This window comes from Fulmarus glacialis, unplaced genomic scaffold (genome assembly GCF_000690835.1).
Source record: "Fulmarus glacialis isolate BGI_N327 unplaced genomic scaffold, ASM69083v1 scaffold1640, whole genome shotgun sequence".
NCBI classification, from domain to species: domain Eukaryota; kingdom Metazoa; phylum Chordata; class Aves; order Procellariiformes; family Procellariidae; genus Fulmarus; species Fulmarus glacialis.
Window position 1 is genome coordinate 1 of NW_009186859.1, and position 25,234 is coordinate 25,234.

A 25,234-nucleotide genomic window follows, 5' to 3' on the forward strand; every position below is an offset into this window, starting at 1 on the left:
ATTCTATGATTCTATGATTCTATGGTGCTCTGTCCTTTCCGATTTGGGCTTCCAATGCTTGTTTTTCAGAGGTAACAAGCAACTCCAGCTCTCCCCACCTCTCCCCACCAGGTTAATGTAGTGCCCCTGGAAAGGAGGAGGTTTCCAGAGGGTGCCATCAGGCTAATTAATGGCTTCACTGTATACACGTGGGTGAATCCCTTTTTCAAACACTAATTGCACACTTCCCACTCTTCTCAGTCAGGACTTCCCCACCTAATTTCAGTAAATTTGAGTGTTAACTTTTCTTATGTATTTTATTACCATTACCTCACTTGTCATTTCTGAACAGAGGATGGGCGGAGGATGGTCATTTTTCTCTCTTACATTAATTTTAATAGAATCAGTGCTTATTTTGGTTTGTACCTGAATATCCCCCGAGGCAATTGCAGACTAGTTGTGCAGACTGGGAGTCCTGGTAACAGGAACGTGCAAAATACCTATTGCTTGTAGGTGCCCCTGGGCACATGCATGGGCGGCAGGGTTCTCCGTTCAGAGGGTTTCCGTAATAGCCATCCATGCACCTGTCAAAGCAGTCAACACAAAGCAGCAGAAATTGTCAGGTGCTGCTTTCAGCCCCTGCAGGTGAATCAATTTATATATATGTATAATTAGTTTAACATTCCAGGTCATTGCAATGCTATCCCCATTAATTGGTACAGATATATCAAGCTTCAAAGGTGTTCTAAAATGGAAAATCAGAGCTGCATTCCCAAAATCTGGAGCCAAAAGGAAAAAAATGTATGTTTTCTTTTCAAGGAATATTTCTGAAGACTTTCACCTACTCTGGAACAATTTTAATCTAAATGATAATATATACATATGACATATCACACATACTCTGCATAGACTGCTAAAAGCTGCCACGTAAAAATTCTGTATATTCACCTATCACCACATACATTCATCTATTTCCATACACACACATGAAGAATGGCTGGCATGACATTAGAAAGTCCTGGCAAGAGCAAAAAAGCAATGATTTATTCAGAGCGCTCAGAGAATACTGCATATTTTAGATGCAGCATATGTATTGAAATCAGCCATGGTCTGTCTGACATGTTCTGCAAACCCAGGGCGATGGCTCTTTCGAGGCGGTGGTGGCTGTGCTGTTACCCAGACAGGTGGGGGGCTTTGGGGGCTCCCTGGGGCCTCAGCCACCCCTGCCACCCTGCCCGCCACCGCCGCCTCCGTGTCCCGGCCCCCCGTGGCCCTGCAGCTGCAGCAACGCAGCGGCTTCTGAAGCATCCTCAGTCTTTGATCTGCTTTGCTATGGCAAATGGGAACACAATTCTCTGTATGTATACAAGCCAGGCTAAAAGTCTTGGCTATTCGATTATCCTCGCCCTGGGATCTGGGGCTCCTGCAGAGACACAGGGCAACAAATATTTCAGTCTCCCATTTTTAATCTATTTGCCACCTGCAAGCACAATAGGCAAAGGCTGTATTGTCCAAAAGCACTGCAAGAAAAGCTCAATAGGTTTCATGGGGAAATCCTCTTAAAAGTGAATGACAAGGTACAATCCAGCCAAACTAAAATAAACAGCTAAAGAATTTAATTTTGACGTCCATGTTGAATTCTGATACTGCTGCCAGTGTATAGACTCAAAAAGAGGAGCACTGTTTTGAATGGAGCTGGAACACGTGGGAAAAGTCATTTGCTGGTCATATGGAAATAATACGAACCAGCAAACAGGCATGTTTATTTAAGCTCCTCAGAGATAATTGCAGGTATTAAAATGAGTATTCAGCATGAGGTTAGCCTCTTGGCAATTTAAAAGCTGGCAGGAGTGTATCATCTCATATGCAGCACTTTGCACGTCTCCAAGCACATGGTGCCATGGCACCCATGTCTCAAATGCCTTCTTGCAGGGAGCCCGCTGCAATGCTGCATGCATGCCGTGCCCGCAGTCCTCCCACAGGTATTACATGCACCTTCCCACATGCATTTGTCGAACAAATAGGTACCTGCCATTCAGCAGCTAGGCCCAGTTTAATCCTGGTATGTGTTTCCAGTTAAGGTCATTGGTGCATTCATGGGGATGTAGGTGGGCACCCAGCTACACACACGTTTCAGAGAACACCAGTGTTTGGGTGAGCTTTGCAGTACTGCTCATCAACTTACCTTTCACAGTGGCTTCCGGCTGTAAACCTGCGGCAGTTCAGGCACACTCCGGTCACCGGGTCGCAAAGCTCCGCGTAACCGTTACACGGGCAAGGACGGCAGTGGGGAAATCCAAAATACCCAGCCAGACATTGGCTGCAGCGCTGACCATCCACCTCCCGGCGGCAGGAGCACTGCCCCGTCACCTGGTCGCACAGCGTGCTCAGCGAGCCTTGCGGGTGGCACTCGCATGCTGGAAAACACCAAAAGCAAAGCTGTGTCCTGACCGTACTCCCACCAACCCTGCTCATCGCTGACACTGCTCGAAGGCAGTGTGAGCAGCGGGGGTGGAAAATTTCTTATTTGTGGAAACATTTTTTGTATTGCTTCACACATAATCATGGATTCAAAGCCCTAAAAAGTTGGGGTATGCATGAAGAACCTGGTACTGGTACCGGTGCTGGATGCCAAGTACCCACCATAGCAGCCGTGGAAGCCGAAGCCGTAGCTGCCCGCAGAGCAGGTGTCACAGCAGCGTCCCACGACGTTGGCTTTGCACTGACACTGGCCCCCCAGTTTACTGCAGCTGGTGTTCAGCGACCCTTGGGGATTGCACTTACATGCTGCCAAGGGGAAAGAAAATCATAACAGGTTTTTTATAAAGGAGTGTGATTACTTTTGTAAACTTGAAGGTTTTTTACACTTAAAAATAGGAATGAAAGAGTTTGATTATTCTCCTCAGGGGTTCACTAACCCCTGATGGCCATGGCTTGGACTATTTGATACTGTAGCATCGATGGTGATGGTGTATCAGGCACCAGCACAAGTCTTGGTGTTGGAGCTTCCACATTCAGGGCACTGCCTTCTGCACATATTTGGGATAGGACAGAAGAGGCTGTAGCAAAACGTAGGTCCAAAATGGAGATATCCTGAAGTCTAGAAGGGTTTGATACAAACCTATGTCTAGCTGCAGCACTGGACGTAACCCGCAAGCAGTACTTAGACAGCCTGCACCTGTGTATTGTTTGCTGTTTTCTGACACCTTGGACTAACTTGTTGAGTGAAGCTGGTCTGCTAACTCACAGAGGATGTTTGTCCAGGATGCTCAGATGCCAGCGCTAGAAAGCCAAAGTGCCATGTTTCATTGGGAGAATCCCATCACTATGGGAATGGGGCTAATGGGGAGTCGGCACAGCCCAAACTTAAATGAGGGCGGCTTCGCTATGTGGCTGCTTAGCCATGACCACATCACATGATGTGTGAGTGAGGCATCGGTCTTTCTAAAAGTAGCCCAAACCAAGCAGATGCTATCAGATCCATCGGAGGCAAGGTTCCCTGAAAGGAGCTGGACACCAAAGTTGTCCAAAAGGGCCCTCCTTTTACTGGAAGTGCAGAGAAGCTCCATTTCTCTGGGCCTAACACCAGGGAAGTCTCCTGAGCCACCGAGTCCAGCTGCCCTTTCTGCAGTGGGTCCAGGAGACTGCCTGGGGCTTCAAAAGCCAACTGCCACTGCCCTCTTGCTGGGACACCACTGAGGTTTTCTTGGTGAACCTCTTCCAGCACATCAGCTTGTGTGCCATCGGAGTCCTACCAGGGCATCCAGCTGGCCTATAGCATCCAGGGAGAGGGCTTAAAAACTCCTCTGTCATTTTATAGCAGCCAGAAAAGTAGGAAAGTTACTGCTTTGGCCACCTGGTGAAGCTGCATCTGATTGAAATGCTCTTCAGAAAACACACAAGCACTGCCATGGTCCCTGTCACGCTGCTTCATAAAGCTCATCAGGTGCGATGGACTCTGAGAGCCATGCCACCAAAAGGCGTTTGCAGCGCACTCAAGGTTCAACACGTCCATACTTAACACATGCTGATCAGCTTCACTGATCTACACCACCATGAGCTGAGAGCTCTCCAGTCAACATATCCTACAAACTCAAGGGAAAACCAGTAACTGTCCAAAAGAGCTGCCTGTGCAGGTTGCTCCTTACCGACGGCGCCGTTGTGAATACGGGCTGACATGCTCACTATGAGCTGTGCGCACGCTTCGGGCAGGACGTGAGGTCCAACTTCTGATGCAATTTCAATACAGTGATACTTCTGGTACTCATCTAAATCCTTTTCACTGCATAAGTTCTCCACGGAGCCGATTCTGGGAATAAGTCCAAGCTTTGGTGTTAGGAGGAAAAAGAAAATATTTTTGCTTAGATATACTGGAAACCAGAATTTCCCACATTCTCTTACTGTGTTCCGCATTGCAAGGACAGAGGCCTGGAGCACCGCGTTTCCAAATCTGCCGTTGTGCTGCTCAGCCATCTAAATTCACATTTATTCTGAAGGTCTAGACATTCCCTGAGTTCTTCAAATAAAAGAGACTGTGTATAAAAAAGTCAGATTATAATAAGACCTCAGATATATGCTCAGAACTGTTTTTGCTTCTAAGAGGTGCCATGTTGATGACTCCAAAAGCAGTATCTGGCCAAAATTTTTACTTGTATTACCGAGATAGAGAAAAATCAGCTGAAGGTTCTATGTCCAAGTATGGCTAGCCCTTGTCAGGTCCAGTTCTACAGAAGTAATTAGAGCAACTTAAAAATATTTTTCTCAAGAGAAGGACCCAAAACCAACACCCAGTTCCTGACTTGGTGGAAACTTGGGAAATGTCTGGACCTGATTCCCGGGAAAGTACAGAACTAATTTTACTTTTCCAATGTCATCTTTAAATACATCCATGATTTTTTAATTAGATTCAGACAAATCATAGAGATTTTAAAAAAACCTAAGTGATGAAGAACTGCATGAATTTATATCCCTAACCACAGCATCTTGTTAGCATATGTGGAGTGTGCTCATAATAAATGAGCAGCAGATAGAGGTACATACTCTGACTGTTAACATATGCAACAAGTATGACTTGATGAGCTATTATGGTATTGATCCATGAAAATTAAAATGGATACAATTCTGTCTTTCCGTACAAAAACATGCAAACACAGTGCCAAGGGAGGTAAGCAGAAGCACACTTCCCTGAATTCCTGTACATAAATAAATGATTTTAAAATATTTTGAGTAAGTCTGTGTAAAAAAAAAATCACACTGGTATAAATACAGCCTCAAGGAAATTGTGACAGAACTACTCACTGAGTCAATTAAGATGAACGATTTCACCTTTGGGTCAGAGGCAGAGGGCTGAGAAAAATACACATCCACAGAATATTCTGTTCCCGGCTCCAGGCAGATTGGAGTTTGCAGAAGTGCAATCCTGTTTAGCAGAAGTAAAGCACAGTTATAGCCAGGAATCAGGACAAGGCAAGTTTACTGGATGCGGTGAGCGCTCCCTCCCCCCTGTGCCTGCATCCTAACGCCTGCAGCCCCGAGCAAGCCCTGCTGCCGCAGGGAGCACACCCAGCCCCGCTGCTCGCAGGCTTTGGGAAAGCTGCATGACTTCTGCCTGAATGATTCACAAAGTGCTATTTAAACCTGGTGAGATTAAACTGAAAATGGCAGGTTTTGCTACTTCAAGCAAAGGAGTTTGCAGCTCACTGTTTATATTTGTCCTTTCCTGTCCCTGTTTGATCAAGAGTTTGGTCACATCCTCTTGGCTCCTCTCTATTCTTTACATAGGTCCCAGCTGAAAAGCTGGTTTTGAAAACAGGCTAGGACGGTGACTTTAAGTCAATATTTCCTTTCTACACTGAAATAGCTGGAGTTGGGTCTTTGCCAAAGCAACGACTAACCCCAGCAGGATCTCAGGCTGCTCTCCTGACTTGGGCAAACCTTTGCCAGGCTGAGGACTGGAGCATCAGACTCTTCCTTAGAGCCTACGTGGTACTGTGGTGTGACAGCAACAGGAAAGGCCGCACATGTGTTTCTAATATTCCCACTTTCCCACACATTTATCACTCTGCAGTGCTTCAGTAAAAGATTTGTACACAGAAAATCTACAGGCAAAAGGACAGGAATAGTCAGACCTCTTTGTAGCTGGGAGAGGCAACGCATGTGGCTCCTGTGAAAGGCCCTTGTTTTTGCAGCGTTGACTTGACAAAATACCAGCAGGCTGGATGGCAACACTTGCTAGCCAGTCTTCCAAGGACTATAAACAAAGGACAAAAATTATGGTCATTTTTCATATCTGAAAAACCCACGTTCTCTTTGCCAGGGTTAATGAAAGCCATCTGAATGATTGCACACTGCAGTGACAAAACAGATTTTCTCTTTGTTCTTTACAGGACTAAAAAAAATAATGTTATTTGTGAAAAATGCATTGTATTTGCAATGGCTAATTGAAGAGCAGAGACGGAAATGGGACCTCAGCTGGTGCAAATGGAAACAGCTCTGTTAAAGTCATTGCAGTTGTTTCCTTTCTTAGCACGGCATTGTCCCGGAGGTATCCTTCATTATCTGCCTCCTCTCACATCTAATAAGGAATAACAAACATAAAAGACTTTGTAACAAAAGTCTTCAAAATTCAACTGTTTAATCTAATCCTTAGAAGGAAAAAGCTACATCAAACCAGCCTACTGCAATATTGTTCTCACGTTTTAAGACACTGGGAGTTTTGTTTGCCTCAGAATGACAGCAAGAGAACAGAATACAATAGACAGAAGGAGGATTTCAAGTGGTGGGATTGTCCCAAGGAGCTGCAAAGCGAAAGAGCAAGGCATGTACAAATACTGGTACCGATAAAACACTTGTCTGTGTTTTTGAAGACATGGGTGCGGACTTGGGTTTAACCAGATTTGCGTTAACAGATTTCCCTAGACATGTCTTCATCACAGAGAAATTTTGTCCAGGCAAAAAATAAGATTTTGGCTGTTTTCCTACAATTTTCACACATCTTAGAGCCCAGCTGGAGCAACTGGGAAGCTGGATGTCTGCAAAAGCCCTGGATAAATATCTACTCAGATCACTTCTGCGTATGCACATTTTCCTGCCCAGAAAATCCCAGCTAGAAATACAGGATGCCCATCTAAAAGGAGCTGGATTTTGCATGTGTCTGATTTGTGAACAAAAGTCCAATCCAAGCAAAGGTACCAAAAGAGGAACTCCAGAAGATGAAATCTTGGCCAATGCTTAGAAAATACTTGTCATGCTGATTTTTCAGATATGAGTGGAAAGAGTTAAGGGGATCAGTGGAGGGCATGTTGCTCTGTTGATAAGGATGAAAAGGCAAACAATTTTAAATTTAGATATAAGGAGTGGGACAACTTGCTGTGTCCTATTATTGACAAAATAGACCCTGCATCTATCACAACATCACAAGACACACAAGACACCACAAGTACCTCAGGCTCATAACGAATCGTGATATCAAAGTCCATAGCAAAGGGAACGTTGTTGATGGCAAATCTCAGCCCAGCTCCGCTGGGAACGCGGGCGAAGCCAGGTCCCGTCCATGTGACAGACCGGCCGGCGCTGGGCTGCCTGAAAACCACCGACACAGCTGAGTCCTGTCCAAACTGCACTGCACCCTGCAAAGAGATATTGACATTTTCAACAACACACAGAGTCAAATTACAAAAAAACAAACTAAGAAAAAGACAGGAAGCATTTTTGCCATGTTATTTACTTATTTCAGCCATCAGCCAGCCTCATTTTCTGAACAAGCTTGCAATCGAGACTCTAAGAACTCTCCCAAATGTAGGATGTTTAGGGTCACATATAGAGAAATGCTTCCTCTAGCTTTGCAACAACAGCAACAAGAAGGACTAGAATAATCCATCTGTCTCTCTGTATTTGGCATCTCCAGGAATTCACATTGCAAACCTTAAACAGATTAAGCTTGATTTCATACATGGCTGGACTTTTCACTATAAGCTGAATAAATAAATATCAATACTTACAATGACAGAGTTGACAGCATTTAAATGCCGTAGGTACCATGTTAACATCTAGGTACACTTAAATGTCGGAAATGTCTTGCAAGCAAAACCTTTCATGGGCGCTCTTCCCTTCTAAACAATTAATTGAACCTGAGTCTACAATGGCACCGGACATAGCAGAGCAAACCTGTCAATGTGAATTATAAAATGTCCAGCCCAACTGCATACCAAAAAAATTGATTTCATTTGTGTCAGGTTTGTAACGTCTAGGACTGTGAATCCCATATGCTCAGACATTTCCTTGCCCTTTGTTGCAAAATAAAATTTTAGTATTTGGTGTAACCTTAAGTAACTATTAAAGTACCAATTTACCTGTTCCAGTCCAGATTTTCTAATACTTCGTTTCTTGCTCCTGTTTAACACAATCTTTCCGTTTTCAATCGTGAACTCATAGCCTTGCTTCTGGAAGTAGATGTCACACCTTGGAAGAGTGCTTGGTTTAACCTATGAAGTAAAAGTAACGAGAGAGGGGACAGCACTGTCTCAACAGTGTTGAAGGGTAGGTAAGCAGCTAAATGAAAATCCACACGCCTAAAACAAGCTCTGGGTGAAACTCTAAACTATGGCCCAGCAGCTGCTGGAAACCCTTTTCCCTCACTGTCTTACAATTAACTTGCACTTCCTCTTAAGCTACGTCCCAGACATCTGTTTTTCATTTAATTATTGGACAGCAGGATGATTACTGGTTGTGATTATAGCTAAATATTTGCGGATGTGACCTGCAAATAAACATTTTTTTATTATTCCTTCTCTATAGCTTCTGGACAACACATCGGAGAAGAAACGTTAGTAAAAACGTAGGCAGTGGAAGGAATGCATTCCAGACTTGTACTCTGCATGGAGAACAATTACCCCCATTTTGAAGAAAAAAAAATAAATAAAAATTAATTTTTCTAAAAACATTACAGATGGATGCCAAATTCTTGAGGAAATTGGGCTACAATCAGTGCCATTATATAAAGCAGCAGAAATGAGTCCAATGGAACAGAGAGGAATTTGATTCTTCCCCTGTTGGAGATTCCCAGAAATATCACAGTTCGTGATAGCTGTTGGCAACTCAAACATTTTCCTGTAATTTAAATAATTAAATTAATTTCTCTAATTCATGCTAGACCAGCCCGCACTTGAGGAGCAGCAAGGAAAGCTTTGCAGGTCACACCATGCTGTAGTGCCTGCCCCTTGGTAACAGCCACAGTTACGGGATAGTCATGTCCATGAAGAATAAGGCTGAACTGAGGACGGTCAAGGGACTTGCTTTGTACCTTCCTGCTAAAGAGCCGCCCCAGCCACCCCTCGAGCAAGGGCTCCTCTCCGCAGCCTCGGCTCCTGTGCCACCACCGCATGGATCCCCTCTCAGTACGACACCTAAAAAGCCAACTACGTACCAAGGGTGCAGAGCCAGAAAGGGGCTTTGCATGCTCAGCTTCATAAATATAATAATCCAGGGGTAAAAAGAAGTAGCCTGGGGCTGGCTCATTACACTGGCGGCTCACGATGTTGGGAAGGCACTTGCACTGCCCATCCTCCGGTGAGCACCTAGGGTAAGAGTTGGTAAAGGGAGGACGTCAGAGTGCGGCATGGCTGGGTCCTCACAGCATGAGAGCAGCTCAGCTCCACCCGTTTCGGCTTTGCTTTGTTTCTTCCATTGTTGGATCACCTCCCCTATTAAACTTCTTCCTACCACCCACCCCCTCTGTTTCCAATGCTGGATTTATTCAATGCTACTTTTTCATCCCTTAGGAGACATGACATACTTTGTCTTTCTCTGTCCATTCCATACCTGAAGCACAGATCCTTTTGTTTCCTGAGCATCTGTTACTATCTATTCCTGTATCCATTTCTTGTATCTCTTTCTGTATCTATTACTGTATCTATCACTATTCTTGAGTATCTATCACTCGCAATTTTGGAGGCAGGACATGAGATCAGAAGGACCTTTGATTTGATGCGATATGGTAGTTTTCATATACTTAAACTCTTATTTAACACATCAGATGATTACTAGCTTTGATTTACCTGCTCACAAGGAGCTGCTCTACAGCATCAGACTGTGTGCTCCTGTGTCTGAAGTCTAACAGCAGTAGTGAAGACCCCTGCCCAACAGACTTCTGGAGGAGCCCAACTGAAACCAAGCTTGCTTCTAAAATTATGTATTTTGAATAGGAGCCAGTACGTCAGAAAAAATTGAGTTATTTCTAGCTTAAAGTAGATGTAGGAAACTAAGTTAAAAATGTCACCTCTAACTTACTTCTAATTTCTATTAATATTAGGGCCTCTGGTTCTCTCAAGCCATGCAGTTTATATTTTATATTAAACAAATCTTGGCTTAAGCTGATTCAAAGTTGGCTTCAAAGGAAAAAGGTAAATCCACTTACACAAATAAATTTCCAAGATCCCAACCTGACTTTACACTGTTTGTATATGATGAAATTACATCTACAGTCTATTTTCCCATTTGTACTGAGCTCTATTAACCTAATTAGAATATCTAGCCTAAGAGTTTCTAAAAATTAAAACCAAAAAACAACTTGAAGAACATTAACTCACGAGTTATTCTGGGATCCACCAATATCACAGTCACATGGAGAACAGCCGTACAAGCTGCTGCCAAGACCCCAGTATCCTACCTGGGATAAAAAGAAAGTGAAAGATTTTTTATGGCAAATATTTAAGTATGTAAAGCACAACAGAAATTATTCCCCTGGATGAATGACGCTCTGGAGCACTACTGTGCTGCTGCCTGTGCTTGGCCATGGGAGATTGCTTCTCTTACCAGATTGCATGGGTGCTCAGCCACTGCAAGAAGAGCCAGATATTTACCCATTTGTGCAAGCAAGTTGCTCTGTAAACAGCAAAGATAGCCTGAGGACATGATTTTGCATTTTTTTCCCCTCCTGGGAGTGCTCCTCCTAGCACAATTTGATTACACAAATGTTTGCAAGCAGTAAAAAAGAACCAGGTGTGTCAATGCAAAATGGGAGCATACAACTGTAAAATTATTTTGAATTTTGACTAATTGTTTACTTTTCTGGCAATGAAAAGGTGGGAGATGGGAGAGGAGACTTCTAAAACCACATGCAGAAATAATAACAAAAACTGAGTACTTACGACGCATTTTTCACAGCGTCGCCCTGTGGCGAACCGCTGGCAGAGGCACTCTCCGGTGGCAGGATCACAGATGGAGAAAGGCAAACTGCCGGAGGGATCACAGTTGCAGGCTGCAGGGAGGGAAACACGCGGTTACCTCTGCGGGCCCCCGTGACGGCAGCAGGACTGGCATTTGCTTTAGATGTGGCTTCAGCATGACAGGCAGTCTCCCTCCTCCAGACGGATGCTCTGCAGATGGACATGCCCTGGCACCCCACAGCCCTCAGACTGCCCTGGGGTGGGTGCACCCACCTTCCTCGGTGGGTACCCTCTTTGGGGGGAGCAGGGGCACTGGCAGAAGCCCGGTGTGGTCATTTGCCGTGTGCTGTGTGCTGACCCGCACCGCACAGCCCTTGCATGTTGCTGAGTACCGTGCTGTGGGCATAATGTGCTCACAAACCCCCAGTGCGCCTGGGTAGGGGCAGGATGTGTTTTTCAGTGAGCCCCTCTCGGAGGAACGGCTGGCTGGAAGCTCTCATGGCAAGGCAGCAGCTCCTGCCATTTGGACGCTGCACTGTGCAGTGCAGAGTCCAACTATCCTAACAGCCTGTCTGTGGCTTTTCATTCACCCTTAGGCTGATTCTGCTTCCAAAATTATTTTCATACGTTTTAGTCTCCCTTTTCAATTAAATTGCATGTTTAACAACAGCCTGGTCCATTATAATATACTATGTATTCTGCAAGTGATTTTGTATCTTCTCCACCTCAGATGCTGCACCAGGTACGTTAAATTACATTGACATTAAATTATAGTAGGCAACTGGATATTTTGTGAACCAGGTAGCATCTGTGCATTAGTGTGTGCATCTGTGCATTCAACTACCTCCATCTTTTAAAAGTGCTTTGGAAAGAAGAACAAAAGAGATGGTTTACATACGCTGGCACCCCAGAGGGTCACTGCCGCTCAGCCCGTAGTAGTTCGCCCTGCACTTGTCACAGCGGACACCCTCCACGTTCTCCTTGCAAGGGCACTGGCCTGCGACCGTTCCCAGTGCAGGATCTGTGCGGCTTTCGCACATGCCGTTGTGCAACGTACCTTCTGGGTCACAGTTGCAGGCTGCAGGCATGGCCAAGGAGACATATAAAAAAAGCACATTTAGATATAAGCATGAAAATGCAATTACAGAGCTGCAAGTAGGCACAACTTCAGGATTCTTGTAAAGACTAGAGATGTTCATCCACGCTTGTTGTGTTGGATGCTTTACAATCAATGCACAGCCACTGTGTTTCCAAGATCTACTTTTTCTCTGGAGGAGAGTTACAGTCTTCACTTTAGTAGAAATATAGCCTTTGCTTTGGGTAGAAATAGGCGTTACTCATCCACTCCCTAGCTTCTCCAGAGTACCTGCAGAGGAGAGGGCCCTATAACTATAAAGCATAATTTTTGGGGACGCTTTCATGAAAGCTGTAGGGTTGCAGAGGGCACCAAGTGTGAGCCACCTCCCCAGAGCTGGTCTGATTCGGCCATAGCTGAATTATTTACCGGAATGGATTCAGCAGGGGACGCTGCCTTCATGACGCATCCCATTTTTTCCTAAAGCACTACCCATTTCTCACAGCAGAGCTGACATCTACTACATTGCTTCCCTGGGTAATCTCCACTTGGCTCCTCAAGGACTTGTCATGCCAACCAATTACTACACTTAAATTATACTCAGAGCATTTTTCCTATCCTATGTTAATACTGAATTTAGCTCATCATTCAGAAGAAGGGCTTTCATGCCGGAAAGCTTATTTTTCTTATATATGGCAGGTATCTAGCAAAAATTATTTCTCCTCCCACCATTTTGCACCTCTCCTGTAATTCCTGACTATCACAGAAGTAACAGCACTATTACTATTCATATTTATATTGCTGTTGTTCAAGAAGGATGAACAAGAAGGATGAAGAAGGAAGAAGGATGAAGGATCCCTGCTGGATTTCCAAGCTCAGTTTAGCAATGAGTTGGAATATGCAGCCCTTGTCACAATGCTGGTTCAAGGATGTCGTCATGCAGCTACTTTATAAGGTAGTTTGGATGTTATAGGTTTGGTAACATTTTTACAAACCTATGAACATTTAAGCATGGGGATGCCATAGGGCTCAGAGCAAAGAGAACCCGAACCACCCCATTTTGAGTCATTCTTACAGAAGCTAAAGAAGCAAAGCTTACGGAGGCATGCGTGAGGGTCCGAAATGACTTTGAGTGGATCCTGGTAAAAGAAACGTTTGCACTGGTCGCAGTGTTGCCCCATGGTGTTGTCCTGACAGTCCTCACAAACACCACCGCTGACCCCACCACTGGCCTGGTACACGGCCATGTCAAAGTGGCATCTGCCAGAGTGGCCGTTGCAGTTACACCCTGAAACCAAAACAAACAGTGGGGTATTTCGCACCACGATTCCTATTGTTGTTGTCTTCACACCATTGCTGTGTATCGTTAACATGGGGTTACTCGTTACTCACATGATTTCAGTGCCCCAGCAAGATTATAGACTCCCAGGCCTCGTGCTTTACAGCTGGGGGAAGCATTGGAGACTCACGACGGAACTGGGCCCTCCACTTGGAAAAGTACCCATGCAGGTGAGTGTGCCTGATACGCAGTGGGGAACACTGCTCCACTGAAGAAAGATCTAGCTGAATATTCGTTACAGACCCCAATATATTATTCTTGGATATCCTGCATTACTCATTATTGTGGAAATAAATAATTTAGCCTTGTCTAAATTCTTCTTTCATTCACAAGAAAGACCCTATGCAAACCAATGAATGATCTTTTTTGCATTAGTTGATTTCTCCTCTCTGTATTGTTTTTTTCTCTTTATGAAAAAGCTCTCTTTCTTGTAGGACAACACAATACCGATGGATACAGGAATCCATCTGTTTTTCTAGATGAGGCATGGAAAAGTCTCCCTCCCAGAAACCCAGCCAACCCATTACGGATTGCGCCGGGAATGTGCTACACGCACCCCCCACCTATTGAAAAGGAAAATAATATGTTTGAGTTACGTTTGCAAGCATTATCTTGTGCCCCTTCAGCTGGCCTCCATGGAGCATCATTGTAGAAATCTTTACATCTTTCACAGGACAAACCTTCTGTGTTATGCTGGCAGATACATCTCCCGTGGACCTGCAACATGGTGAGAACAGAGAGGAGGTGAGGTGACACGAGGGGAGAGGAGAAGAGAGGAGAGGAGCTATCTGCTCAAGGTATGCCAGCAAGATCAGGAAAATTCAAAGCTCTTTGGCTCCCTCAGCTGACATAATTCTCAATTATTTGAGTAAAAGGTCTGGAGAATACCTGCAAACTTTAACCAAATAGTTTTAAAGCCACTGAGCAACATTTAGGAAAAAAAATACTTCTAGAGATATCAAAGGAGAATTCAACTTTTTAAATTCTATTTCTCTCTCCCTACATGTCTCTACATTGAGATACATATTTTCCAGGAGAAAAAAACCTCTTGTTCCCAGAAGGAAAGAATTCACAATCATGTTCCTGAATTTTTTAATAATCTATTTTTCATGGATTAGCTTTGCATTATCAGCTATCCTCTGTGCCAATGCCTCCTCTCCTGCCGCAGAGCCCCCGAGCCCAGCTGGAGTGTGGAATGCACCCAACGAGTGGCCATTCATTCAAGTCTGCACACACCACAGGCTACTTACTGCATTACATTTGCACCATTACAGCTCTGGTATTTTGCTGCTATTTTCAACATGTCTTCTCCCAGTTGCTTTTGAAACACCATACTAGTGCCAACAAAGAGGCAGCTTCTGAGCAATCCAGCCCAGGGTTTTAAAGGAAGAAGCTGTATTGAAACATTTTATAACTTGGAGTTGCAAATGGGCATCAGAGAACTTCCTTCCTCCCCCTCCCTCCATCTCCTTCCTTCCCCAAAATACCAGGTAGGGATTGCCCTTGTTGGAGACAGCGTTAACAACGCACCATCCCAGACTGATGGAAAACATCTCCCCGCAGATTCTGCACGGGATCACACTGGCTGGCGTGGCCATTGCAAAAGCAGCTGCCCCGCACAACCATCTCATAGACAGCATAGTAGTACTTCTCGAGGGGATCACTGTGCCTTCTTCCAAGGAGAGCATCCCCAAGGGTGTGGAGTTTAGTAAAATTGATCCTTAGGTTTGTCAACGTAATGAGCTCTAGAAGGAAAGAAGAGAAATCAAGAGTCCAAGTCCACTTGAAGACAAACAGTATGAAATCTTCAGCTTGGATCAGTCATCCAAGAATTCCCCATACTGAAGAAATAGTGAAAATGATCTGATACTGGCCGAGACCAGTAACCCATACAGTGCCAGGGCACGGACCCACTCCTGGCACACAGCTGCGGAAGCGTTAGCACCCTCCTTGGTATGGCTCTAGCTAGGGCCAACCTGTATTTTCCCAGTCAATGTCTTCACGGGTTCATGTACAGCTCTGGGCTTGCTCCCAAGAGGCAGTGTGGATTGGGCCACCTGATCCCAGAAGGAAAGATAGTTCAGCTGCTTGCATGAGTTCTGCAGAGCTGTGTCGTTTGCCCTCAGGGCTAGAGAACAAGATTGGCCTATTTTATTTATTAATATGGATGTCTCCCTATGATCTTTTGCTACCTAATTTTCAACATCATTGACTTACACCAGCTGAGCTTTTTACCCTTTCAGTGTACAAAACAAGCAACACCAGCGAAGTATCTCTGGAGAAAACCTGTACTGTCCATACCTTGGATATATGGCACATATGGATTTTCTATTTCAAAGGTGGGATCCAAAGCTTTTAAAACAACCTGCAAAATAAATTAATACAGCTCTATAGATCACTGAAGCTATTCTTTTTGGATATAAAGTCTGTTACCTGAGACCCATTAGTTACTAATGCCACTTTACTGATCCCATAAAAGAAAAAAACACAAGGCTATAGCCCTGATTCAGCAAGTGCTCTCATGGTTTCAACCTGGCCTTGGCTGAGCAAGGCAAAAAGACCTTTTGGTGGATTGATGTGTCAGGAGGAAGGAAAAACAGTGCCCTAGAGTGATGTAGAGATGGGACCAGCACCTACCAAAGGGATCAAAGGACAGGCCCCTGCCTTTAGCGGTAGAGACTAATGGAGAGTCAAGATCTCTTATACAGGGGACTTCCATGTGAATTTGGAAAGCAGGAAAGAGCAGTAGAAGGTTTTGTACAAGTTGTTTTATGAGTTCATTTGGATGTAAAACTGAGGGTAAAGTGCAGTGTTTGTCTTTCCCTCTTACTTCAGTAAAGTCAATAGCACTTCATGTCTCAGAACCCGTATCAGTGGATCTGATGGATACAGACAAGAGACCCTCAGCTCCAGAAAAACAGCCACGTATGATCTGAACCTATACAAACACAGACACTTGGTAATACCTCGCCTTCAGTGGAGGGCTCGATGTCTGAATATCTTGAATCACAAATGACGTCTGCCACACTTTTTGCCGGACCAGAAGAGATGTTGGGAAAAGAAGCTGCACAGTTCTGTGCAAAATATCTAAATGCTTTCCAGGTCTGACCAAAGTCGGTGGAGCGCTCAACCAGCATTGCTGCAGGCCGAAATGTCTGCAGGAAACATTATTTCAAGAATTCCTTAACCAGGTGTTGATAAGACATCTCAGGAGTTGTTCTGTTGACATTCCTGTTTGGGGGATGCCAGCAGCTGCCAATTAAAATTTTGTGTTTGGGAGCTTGCAGGCTCCCTACAGGGCTACTGTGTTGGTTACATGATTCTCTGAAAAAGCCGGATTCTTCATCTAAGCCCTCTCAGCTAAAGGGAAGGGCAACCTTCCACATAGATGTAAGATTACTTCCTAAGTAAGGAAGTTTACCATAACAATGTAGGAATTTTGTAGAAAAAAATTTGTAACCATCTGGATCATAATGGATATGCATAAGAAGACTGAACTAAACTTGAAAGAGCAACCTCAGTTCAGAAATGTCCTAAATTTTTAGGGCTTAATTTTGCAATTTAATTTTCTTTTCAGCTTTAATTCTCAGATTTCTAGAAAATAGGACCAGAAGGCACATGAGTAGGAAGCTATTCATTCTATCGTCCTCCCCTAAGGCAGGATCAACTATAACTTAACCATACTTGACAGGTGTTTATCTAACCTGTTCTTACAAACCTCTAAAGATGGAGCTTTCACTGCCTCTCTAAGCAATTTATTCCTGTGGTTAAGCAATTAGTGTATAACATTACATAAAAGCTCTGGTAAAAGATGTACCTTAAAAGTCAGGATAAGATGGCTGAACTGGAATAAAGTTTCTAGGTCCAATCTAATGCTGACATGGTCGACACCTGAAAAGAGAATGAAAATGAAGTGAAGAGGACAATGCTCACATTGGAGGGGTTGCTGAGAGAGCTTTCCCATGGGGAATTTAAAGATGCCTTTTCCAGCATGGCAGCTAGGCTCTTTAGGGCATCCCCTGTGCACAAACCCGGCGTGCGGCTGGATCGCTCTCTCGGGGACAATGCGATGCGCTGCCTTTCTGGCACTGGCACCGGCAATGCCGCATGTCACTGAGACTGCAGGAGATGGTTAAAGGTCCTGTTCAGACCATTCAGACTGTAAGTGACGGTGATGGTAAGGTTCTGGGTTTACATCTTCCTGTATCCAGTAAGATTCTTTCAAAATCCATCCAAACAGTTTTCTTATTTCTAAGAAAAAAATAAAAATATGGGGTTTTCTTCATGCTAAACAGATCTGTTAAACCCTTCTATACTGCCAGACCTGAAATTTGTCATGAGCTGAGCTACCACACCAGGCATCTTCCAAAATTGCAACAAGTATGGGAAAAACAACCACAATTCACACATTTTCTGTAGAGAGTTGCAGGAGCTCAGCTGATATCCCCATTGTTCACATCTGCATGCAGCATCCCAGGGCTCCTGCACTCCAGGCTGTGTGTGAGACCTCATCCCAGAAGAAAGATGGCGAGAGCAAGAGGAGATCCTCTCACAGCTGGCCCACAGCTTTATTGACACTGATGTCTAAAACTGGTGACAGTTCCTTGCCAGACTCCACGAAAAAACAAGGCTTATGAATTTTAGTTACCCAAAATAGGGGTAACATATAATCTTAATTTTTCTATGCCTTAATTTCCAACAAGTCACATATTTTTTACATATTTACTATATGTCAAAAAAGTAGAGTAGATGCTATTCCTCCTATCATGCCTTCACAGAGAAGCTGTAAGGATATATAAATTGATACCAGTGAAGAACTGCAACAGAGAACCTTGCGACAAAATTAACATGTGGCAATAAGGGTGCTGATAGCCTGGCTTCATTCAATTATTTCCTAAAGTATTCGTGCTTTACACTGCAAGCACTATTTTTTTTAAATGGATATTTGTGTTTTACGCACTCTGTCATTAGACATCTGTAGGCAAATGTACCTTTTGCCACAAATCGCATTTCCCTGAAAAGCAGACACTCTGTGAAAAATGCCAGCGTGTATAACACAGCACTGCCGCGGGTTCTCTGGCCAGCTCTTGGAGATACTGTACTTAAAAGTTGTCTGTAGAAAAACAGAATTTCTAAATCCTATATTGTTACACACAAATAGGTTTAAATCTCTCAGTATTACCGAATCAAAGAATAGATGCAGTTTTGTCTCATCTTTTCATGAGGACAATGTGATGAATCCTAATTACATAAATAAATCTCACAGTAAGTAATTTTGCAGTAATTTTTTCTCCAAGAAACTTACCATTTTCAGACTGCCACCACTTTTTTTTCCTATCGGGCTCAAAAGTTGTGATAACATTTTCAACCATGTGACTGTTGTGCTGCATATAGGGATTATACGGGTATCTGGAATCACAGAGAAAGCACTTCTGTTCAGCCTAGAAAACAAAACGCGCAGGATAAAAGATTAATTTGGTCTCTTCTCTAAAGATCTGGTGACGTACACGTATTTATGCCATTGCAAGATTGGAGCCTGTCATGTTGCTTTGGGTGCCTGTGCTTTTAATCACTCAGGCTTTCATATATAAGGGACAAGCCCAAGAAAATCATCATATGCACAAACTGTGCATATAGTAAATGTTGGCCTCGGTTTGCCCCAGGTACTCTATAAACAATACACTTTTTCAGTTGTGGAAAAGGGATCTCGGTAAGAGCAAAGAAATAAGTTTGTCAAGGTGTTGATTCTGGGTTTAGCTGCCAGAGAGTTTGTTTTGCGAGAGTTTGTTTTGCAAGCGTTTCTCAGGAGAAATTTATTTTTTAAAAGTTGAGCTTTTATACATGTCTCATAAAGGCTGTAGAAACTTTCAAGCCGGAGCTGCCAATGAGGAGGCAGAGGGGGTATAAGGGAGGACTGGATCTTTCAAGATCTGAAGAAGCCTTGAAGAGGAACATTCACTAAATCATTTATACCTTTTTTCCTCTCTCTTTGCACACTTTCTGGCAGCTCGGAAACCCAGCCAAGAGCAGCAGACAGGTGCTGTTGTACAAATGGAAGGCAAGGATGGATCCAGGTACAATGTAAGTAGGTGGTCTGGGCTGACACCACCACCCCGACCACTGTCAGTGACTTTTGTAGGCACAGGGAAACTGGAAACGTTTAGAAATTATGCAAAGGAGGAAAATCGGGATGTCAATAGGATGAAAGGGTCTTGTTTAAAAATATAACAAGCAGAAGACGATGGTGGCAATGATTAGCCAATATCTCAATGCTGAATGAGAGGCTTTTGTCTGCAAAAGGGCTTTGAAGGCGAGGAAGGAGCTCCTATTTAAGGTGATAAGAGGGGGATTGAGTGGGAGCGGTAAGGAGAGGTGACAAGGTTAACATGCCGGGCTGGGAGATGACCCGTGCTGAGCCATGCGGACAAGCCCAAGCAGCATGCGATCGCAGCCGGCAGTGCCATGGGGAAGCGAACGGCAGTGGCTGTGCCGGGGATGCCCAGGGTGGGCAGGGGCGGCTGCGCTACGCAGACGGACTCTACGAGATTTGGGCAGAGCCTGAGTGCGAGGACTCAGGGATAAGCCAAAGCAGAAGGTGACGCCCAAACTGTATGCCTGGCTGGCAGGGACGCTGGCAGGGAGAAGGGGGGATGACACAGCACCCCAGAGGGAGCTGAAGGAGGAGGCACAGAGTGCCCTTGGCTGGGAGGCTGGCAGGGATGCTGCTGAAAACAAAAAGTGGAAGTCAGTGGCAGGAGCTGGGCTGGAAATGACCCAGAAGGGGACGGGCAGAGAGGCACCCTGCCCAGCACACTCAGGATCTACGGAGAAGTATTAGGAATGGTTTGGACACCTTTGTATTATGAAATCACCTGGGAATTATTCACATTTAAACAAACAAAGAGATACAGATTTACTGGTATGGTATAATTCATGTGTTTTAAACATTATGATAAATATACATTATATTCAGTCATTCTATACCACAGTTGACAAATGTACGAATGTACAATTTAGAAGATGAGACAGAAATACAAAAAATACTCTGTCATCTCATTTCACAAAGCTCTGTTAAGGAGAGCTCAGGTTATCGAAGCATTTGGCAGGACTGTGCACACCCACTCTCTGGTTTATATAGATACATACAATATGACACTCAGTCAATTTATGTTTAAGGTTGCTCCATAAAATCTTATGTGCCTCATAATCTTTTTGTGCCTCAAAGGACAAGCACGTGCATGTCCACGTAAGGCAAGTCTGGCAGATCCCATTTACCTCTGAAGTGTGCAGCTTTATACTCTCCTCAATACTGAGTCCTTTTTCTTTTCCTTTCAAAACATGTGTTATTAGTAAATAAAATCATAGGGCTAAAACCCACTTAACCTACACTTAGAAACAACAAGACACATTAAAGACTGAAAGTGATTTGCAGTGCTTCTTTTCAAACACAAAGCAGTTGAACTCTAATTTTTTTTCAATCTGAATTTTCAATAAGACATCCCAACCAAGTCCTGGCTCTTGGCAGCTTGCCACATTGATTAACACAAACTTTCACAAGTAAGGTTTGTTCTCGTCATGATGCCTGACACAGGTCATCAGGAGGGGAACTGGGGGAGGAAGCACTTGGCTTTGCAAGATGCAAAGCTTCCCAGCCTGCCTCCAGCAACATGTTCAAGAATGTGCTAGTGAGAAAGAGAATTGAGTTGAGTGGGACTTTCTGATACACCTTAGGTGACAGACGCATTTAAGGGGAGCTGGTACAGATCACATTGCCAGAGCATAAGCCTCTATCTCTCAAGCTCTGCAAAGCAGCAGAATTTGTAGCTCTCATCCTATTCAGGAGACAGTCACCAGGGATCAAGATACGTTGAAGCAGCATTAAATCACAGGGATTATTGTGGAACAGCTGTTCCTTTTCATGAGTCTGTATTTACATAATTCAAAGGATAAGTACAGGCAAGTGAAAACATTAATTTTTTATTGCTCTTTGATCTCCTCTTAAAAAGAGAAAAAAAAAGGCAGTCATACAGCTAAGGGCCAGAAAGACGATGTCTCTGAGATGGCTCTTTGTGCCCATCTACCAAGCAGTGCCAAGACTCGGAGCACAGCCAATGAGTTAGTGCCCAGGATCCACTTGTTCAAACAACATGGGAAAAATCAGCAAAGGGTGAAGAGCAGCTCACAGGCTCTTTTGGAAGAGGAAAGAGGTATTTACATTTTGCAGAAAAGCGTAGTTGCAATGAGTAACTTGGAGCAGTGCTTGATGCCATCTCAGCGTGGCAGAGCTTTGCACTGTAAATGTGTCACAGCGTTTTGCCAGAAGGTCATAAACATAATTACTTTCAAATGCTTGTAAGTTAAGCTGTGTTTTATTAACTTCCTCTTCAGCCTACACCTGATATTTAGTGAAAATATTTCTGTTTGCGACAATTTATTAGCTTAGTGGGGCCAAGTCCTCCAAGACACGCAACAGGGGAATTCCCGTTTCTGCCCGTGGCTCCTGCACACCCGCTGGTCCCCCATGGCCCCCATCGCTGCGGCCAGCGAGCAAGAGGGATCCCTCTGATCACCCACATTTTGGATCTGTCCACCCACTCACACAGCCAAAGACTGGACTACACCATTAGGTTTTCCCTCTGCCAGAGATGGCTTTCTGCTTTTATCAATGTTGGTCTAATTTCAGATCAAAAAGACATGAGAGGACACAGTGTGATCACTTAACAGGCTGCCTCAGGTCTCAATACTGTACGGGACACGTACCTTAGCGAAGGCCCTTCGAGGCAGTGCCTATGGCCTGCAGGACCGCACTCCTCCTGCTAAGCACACACGCACATCCAAACTGTGGTCTTCACCTCTGAGGCATGGGTGGGAAAAGGACCCACAGAGCAAAGCTCCGTCAGAAATCCCTGTGCTCATTTCCATCTCATGGATGTTTCTCCCTCTTGAGAGGTTATACATCACTGTGGAGGCTGTTTGCTGCCAAACTCTCCCTATGTGCTGTAATAAGGCATAGCCTTCCACCAGGCTTATGTCATGTTGTCTGATGTTTTTTCAGACAACTTCAGTAGAAACTTCCTAGTCTGGGCAATTTCCTTTTACAAATAAGAATATTGTTAGTAAGCAGGGTTCAGTTTATTAAAAAAGAAAGAGCAAACCAACCTCTAGGTAGCCTATAATGCAGTACTTCTGAGGGCCATTCATTCCACAGGTTGATGAGGCCGTTAATTGCTTGCTGCGACCCAGGAGGAGATCCCCAATGGCCGGGTGGCAGGACCCAGCATCACAGTCATCCTGTGCATGCTGGAGTCTTATCAGCGCTGAACGCAAAAGAAGATCAAAGAGAGATGAAATTGGTTTGTATACCCAGCAGTATTCTCCAGAGAAAATCAGTAACATCCTAACATCAGCAGAAAACTAAATTATCCTTTACCTGTACTCCTTTTGTCCTTAATAATATCATTTGGTAGAATCTTGAAGAGCTTTGGTAATGAACACACCTGCTGCAAAATCATTATAAAAAATATAGCTAGCATATTGCAAATCTATGCTAAAACTTAAATTCTCAGCACACAGTAAACATGCCAATCTGCTATGAGCAATAATTTATTATGCTTCCTACCCTGGCATACCCATAGCCAGCACTCCTGCAACAGAATCACAGGCATTTCAATTGACTCTGTGAGCAGAGCCAAATTTGGATTAATTGTGCTGATTTCTGCTGATTTCCGAGTGATAATGGTGGAACTGAGACCAGAATTGACATTGGGGTCCCTCAGGTTTTCTGATGCTTTGCAGTGAACCTCCTGGTCCGGCCCCAGAACCCTCCGTTCAGACCCCGTGGAATGGTCATTAATAATTAAACAGAATAATTCTGAATTCTCTAAATAATTGCAGGATCTTTTGGTTTATTTTGCCTGAAACAGCTTTAAATATTTTCCCCATTATGTTAAAACTTCCCTTACAGGGCTTGTGCTTTTAAACAAGTTCTGTCCTGAAACCCTGAACAGGAATGGGTACCTCGGAGGCTTTATCTGTTCAGCTTTACTTGGCTCAACTTGTCATAAAAAGTGCAGTTAAAAAAAAACCAATCAATACATGAAGATCCCACAGAACACCAGAAGCAGTAATGCGATTACAGCAGTAAATATACAGTATTTTACAGCTAGGTTTCAGTCTATGGCTCAGGCTATACTTCAGATGATGAGTGAAGCTTGACTCTTTAGGTATAAAGCCATGCATATGTTTGGTTAGCCTGTTCTTCTTTATTTATCCAGGTCCACGATATTAGCTGTCAGTAGATAATGATTGCCCCTTTCAGGACCTGATTCAGACTCAATTACAACAGTTACTCAATTACTCAATTAGCTTTTCTTTGTATTTAAAGGTTTCATATCACTCATAGCTCCTAGGCAGGGGAGTGGGGAATGAGGACTCACTGTCACGTGTGTCTTAACAACCTACATAAAAGAAGCACTCTAACAAAATCTTGGAAAGATGTGTAAATCACATGGTAATATTTCAAAATTGGCCTGAATAAGTGTAACATCTGTACTTACTAAGGTGTAACAGGATGGCCAGCCCCAGCCTCATGCCTCCCCGTGAAACTCAAACTGGTGCCGCTGCAAGAGAAGAACTGGTGGGTCACGCGGTGCTCTGCCTCACCAAGGCACCCCTTGCGTGTAGGCTTACGCAGAGCTAGCCTTTAGCAAAGTGACAAAGCCATAATAAAAATATAAAGGTTAAAAGGAAACCCTGGCTTTGATTTTGTTTTAGCAATAATTTCTCCTGACAATTTTCAGCACTGAAATAGGAATGAAAGCAGAGGGACACCTCACAAGGACTTTTGGAGAAGACCATAAAAACATATTCACACTTAGTTTAAAGTAAAAACAAAAGACTATCAGGAAAAATATTGCAGTACTTGAATATAAGCTATTTAATCCTAACTAAATTCAGCAGGGCTGTTTGCAGAGATCTAACTCCTTCTCTGGAGGTTCATGTTTCTTGCATTGATTTAAAACAAAGACCCAGGTCCTGATGAAGACGCCACTAAGAAATGCCTGAAGGCAGGTGTTATGAATTTTGGCAAAGACAGGATTACAACCGCATCAAGTGCAGTGAGGAAAAACAGGTAACGTCAGTATCAATGCAAAAGACTCGTACAGGGGAACCTCAGTGTGAACCCAAGGGAGGTTCATTGCGGCATTTACTTCACACCCTTCCTCTTCCTACTCACCTGGAGGAAAATAAGACTTGCCAACACAAAACCTCTGTTGGAAAAACAGAAGGCAGCCATGGGTATAAAAGACAACCCAGCATCTGCCACCAAGCAGAGCTCCCACACCGCAGCCTGTCCCCCATCTTTGTGCCTTCCACCTCTTTCTCCATCTGTAGGCACCAGCGTGCCCTGATGCAGCTCCAGCTGCTGGGGCATCCCCATGTGAGTGTGCCCAAAGTGCCGCTTCCCGGCTCGGTTCCTGTTCCTCATCTTCATACAGCCGTTGCTGTGCTGAATGAGCTACGATGAAATAACCCGCCCAGAGTAGGGGGAACAAAGCAAAGGCATTCAAAGTATTTCAGATGTTACAGGCCCCATGAAGGCTTGGTTCACACGGCTCTATACAGCATATGACACAACAGCCATTCCTACATGGCTATTTCAGCAACCACAGGTAG

General features: G+C 44.1%; 1 protein-coding gene across 1 annotated transcript; it reads right to left on the reverse strand.

Moving 5' to 3' along the window:
* Nucleotides 1-405: 405 nt before the first annotated feature.
* LAMB4 (laminin, beta 4) lies at nt 406-25,046 on the reverse strand (the record flags this gene model as incomplete). The annotated part of the gene is made up of 21 exons (XM_009572734.1): nt 24,795-25,046; nt 22,989-23,058; nt 22,718-22,875; nt 18,864-18,999; nt 17,376-17,449; nt 16,525-16,713; nt 15,860-15,923; nt 15,089-15,303; nt 14,155-14,275; nt 13,319-13,507; nt 12,043-12,222; nt 11,127-11,236; nt 10,566-10,645; nt 9,404-9,554; nt 7,422-7,607; nt 6,108-6,229; nt 5,278-5,398; nt 4,128-4,305; nt 2,623-2,766; nt 2,165-2,396; nt 406-563 (listed from the first exon to the last, which is right to left on the reverse strand). Coding segments are annotated over exons 1-21 (3,130 nt in total), but the record flags the coding sequence as incomplete, so codon positions are not given.
* Nucleotides 25,047-25,234: the final 188 nt, after the last annotated feature.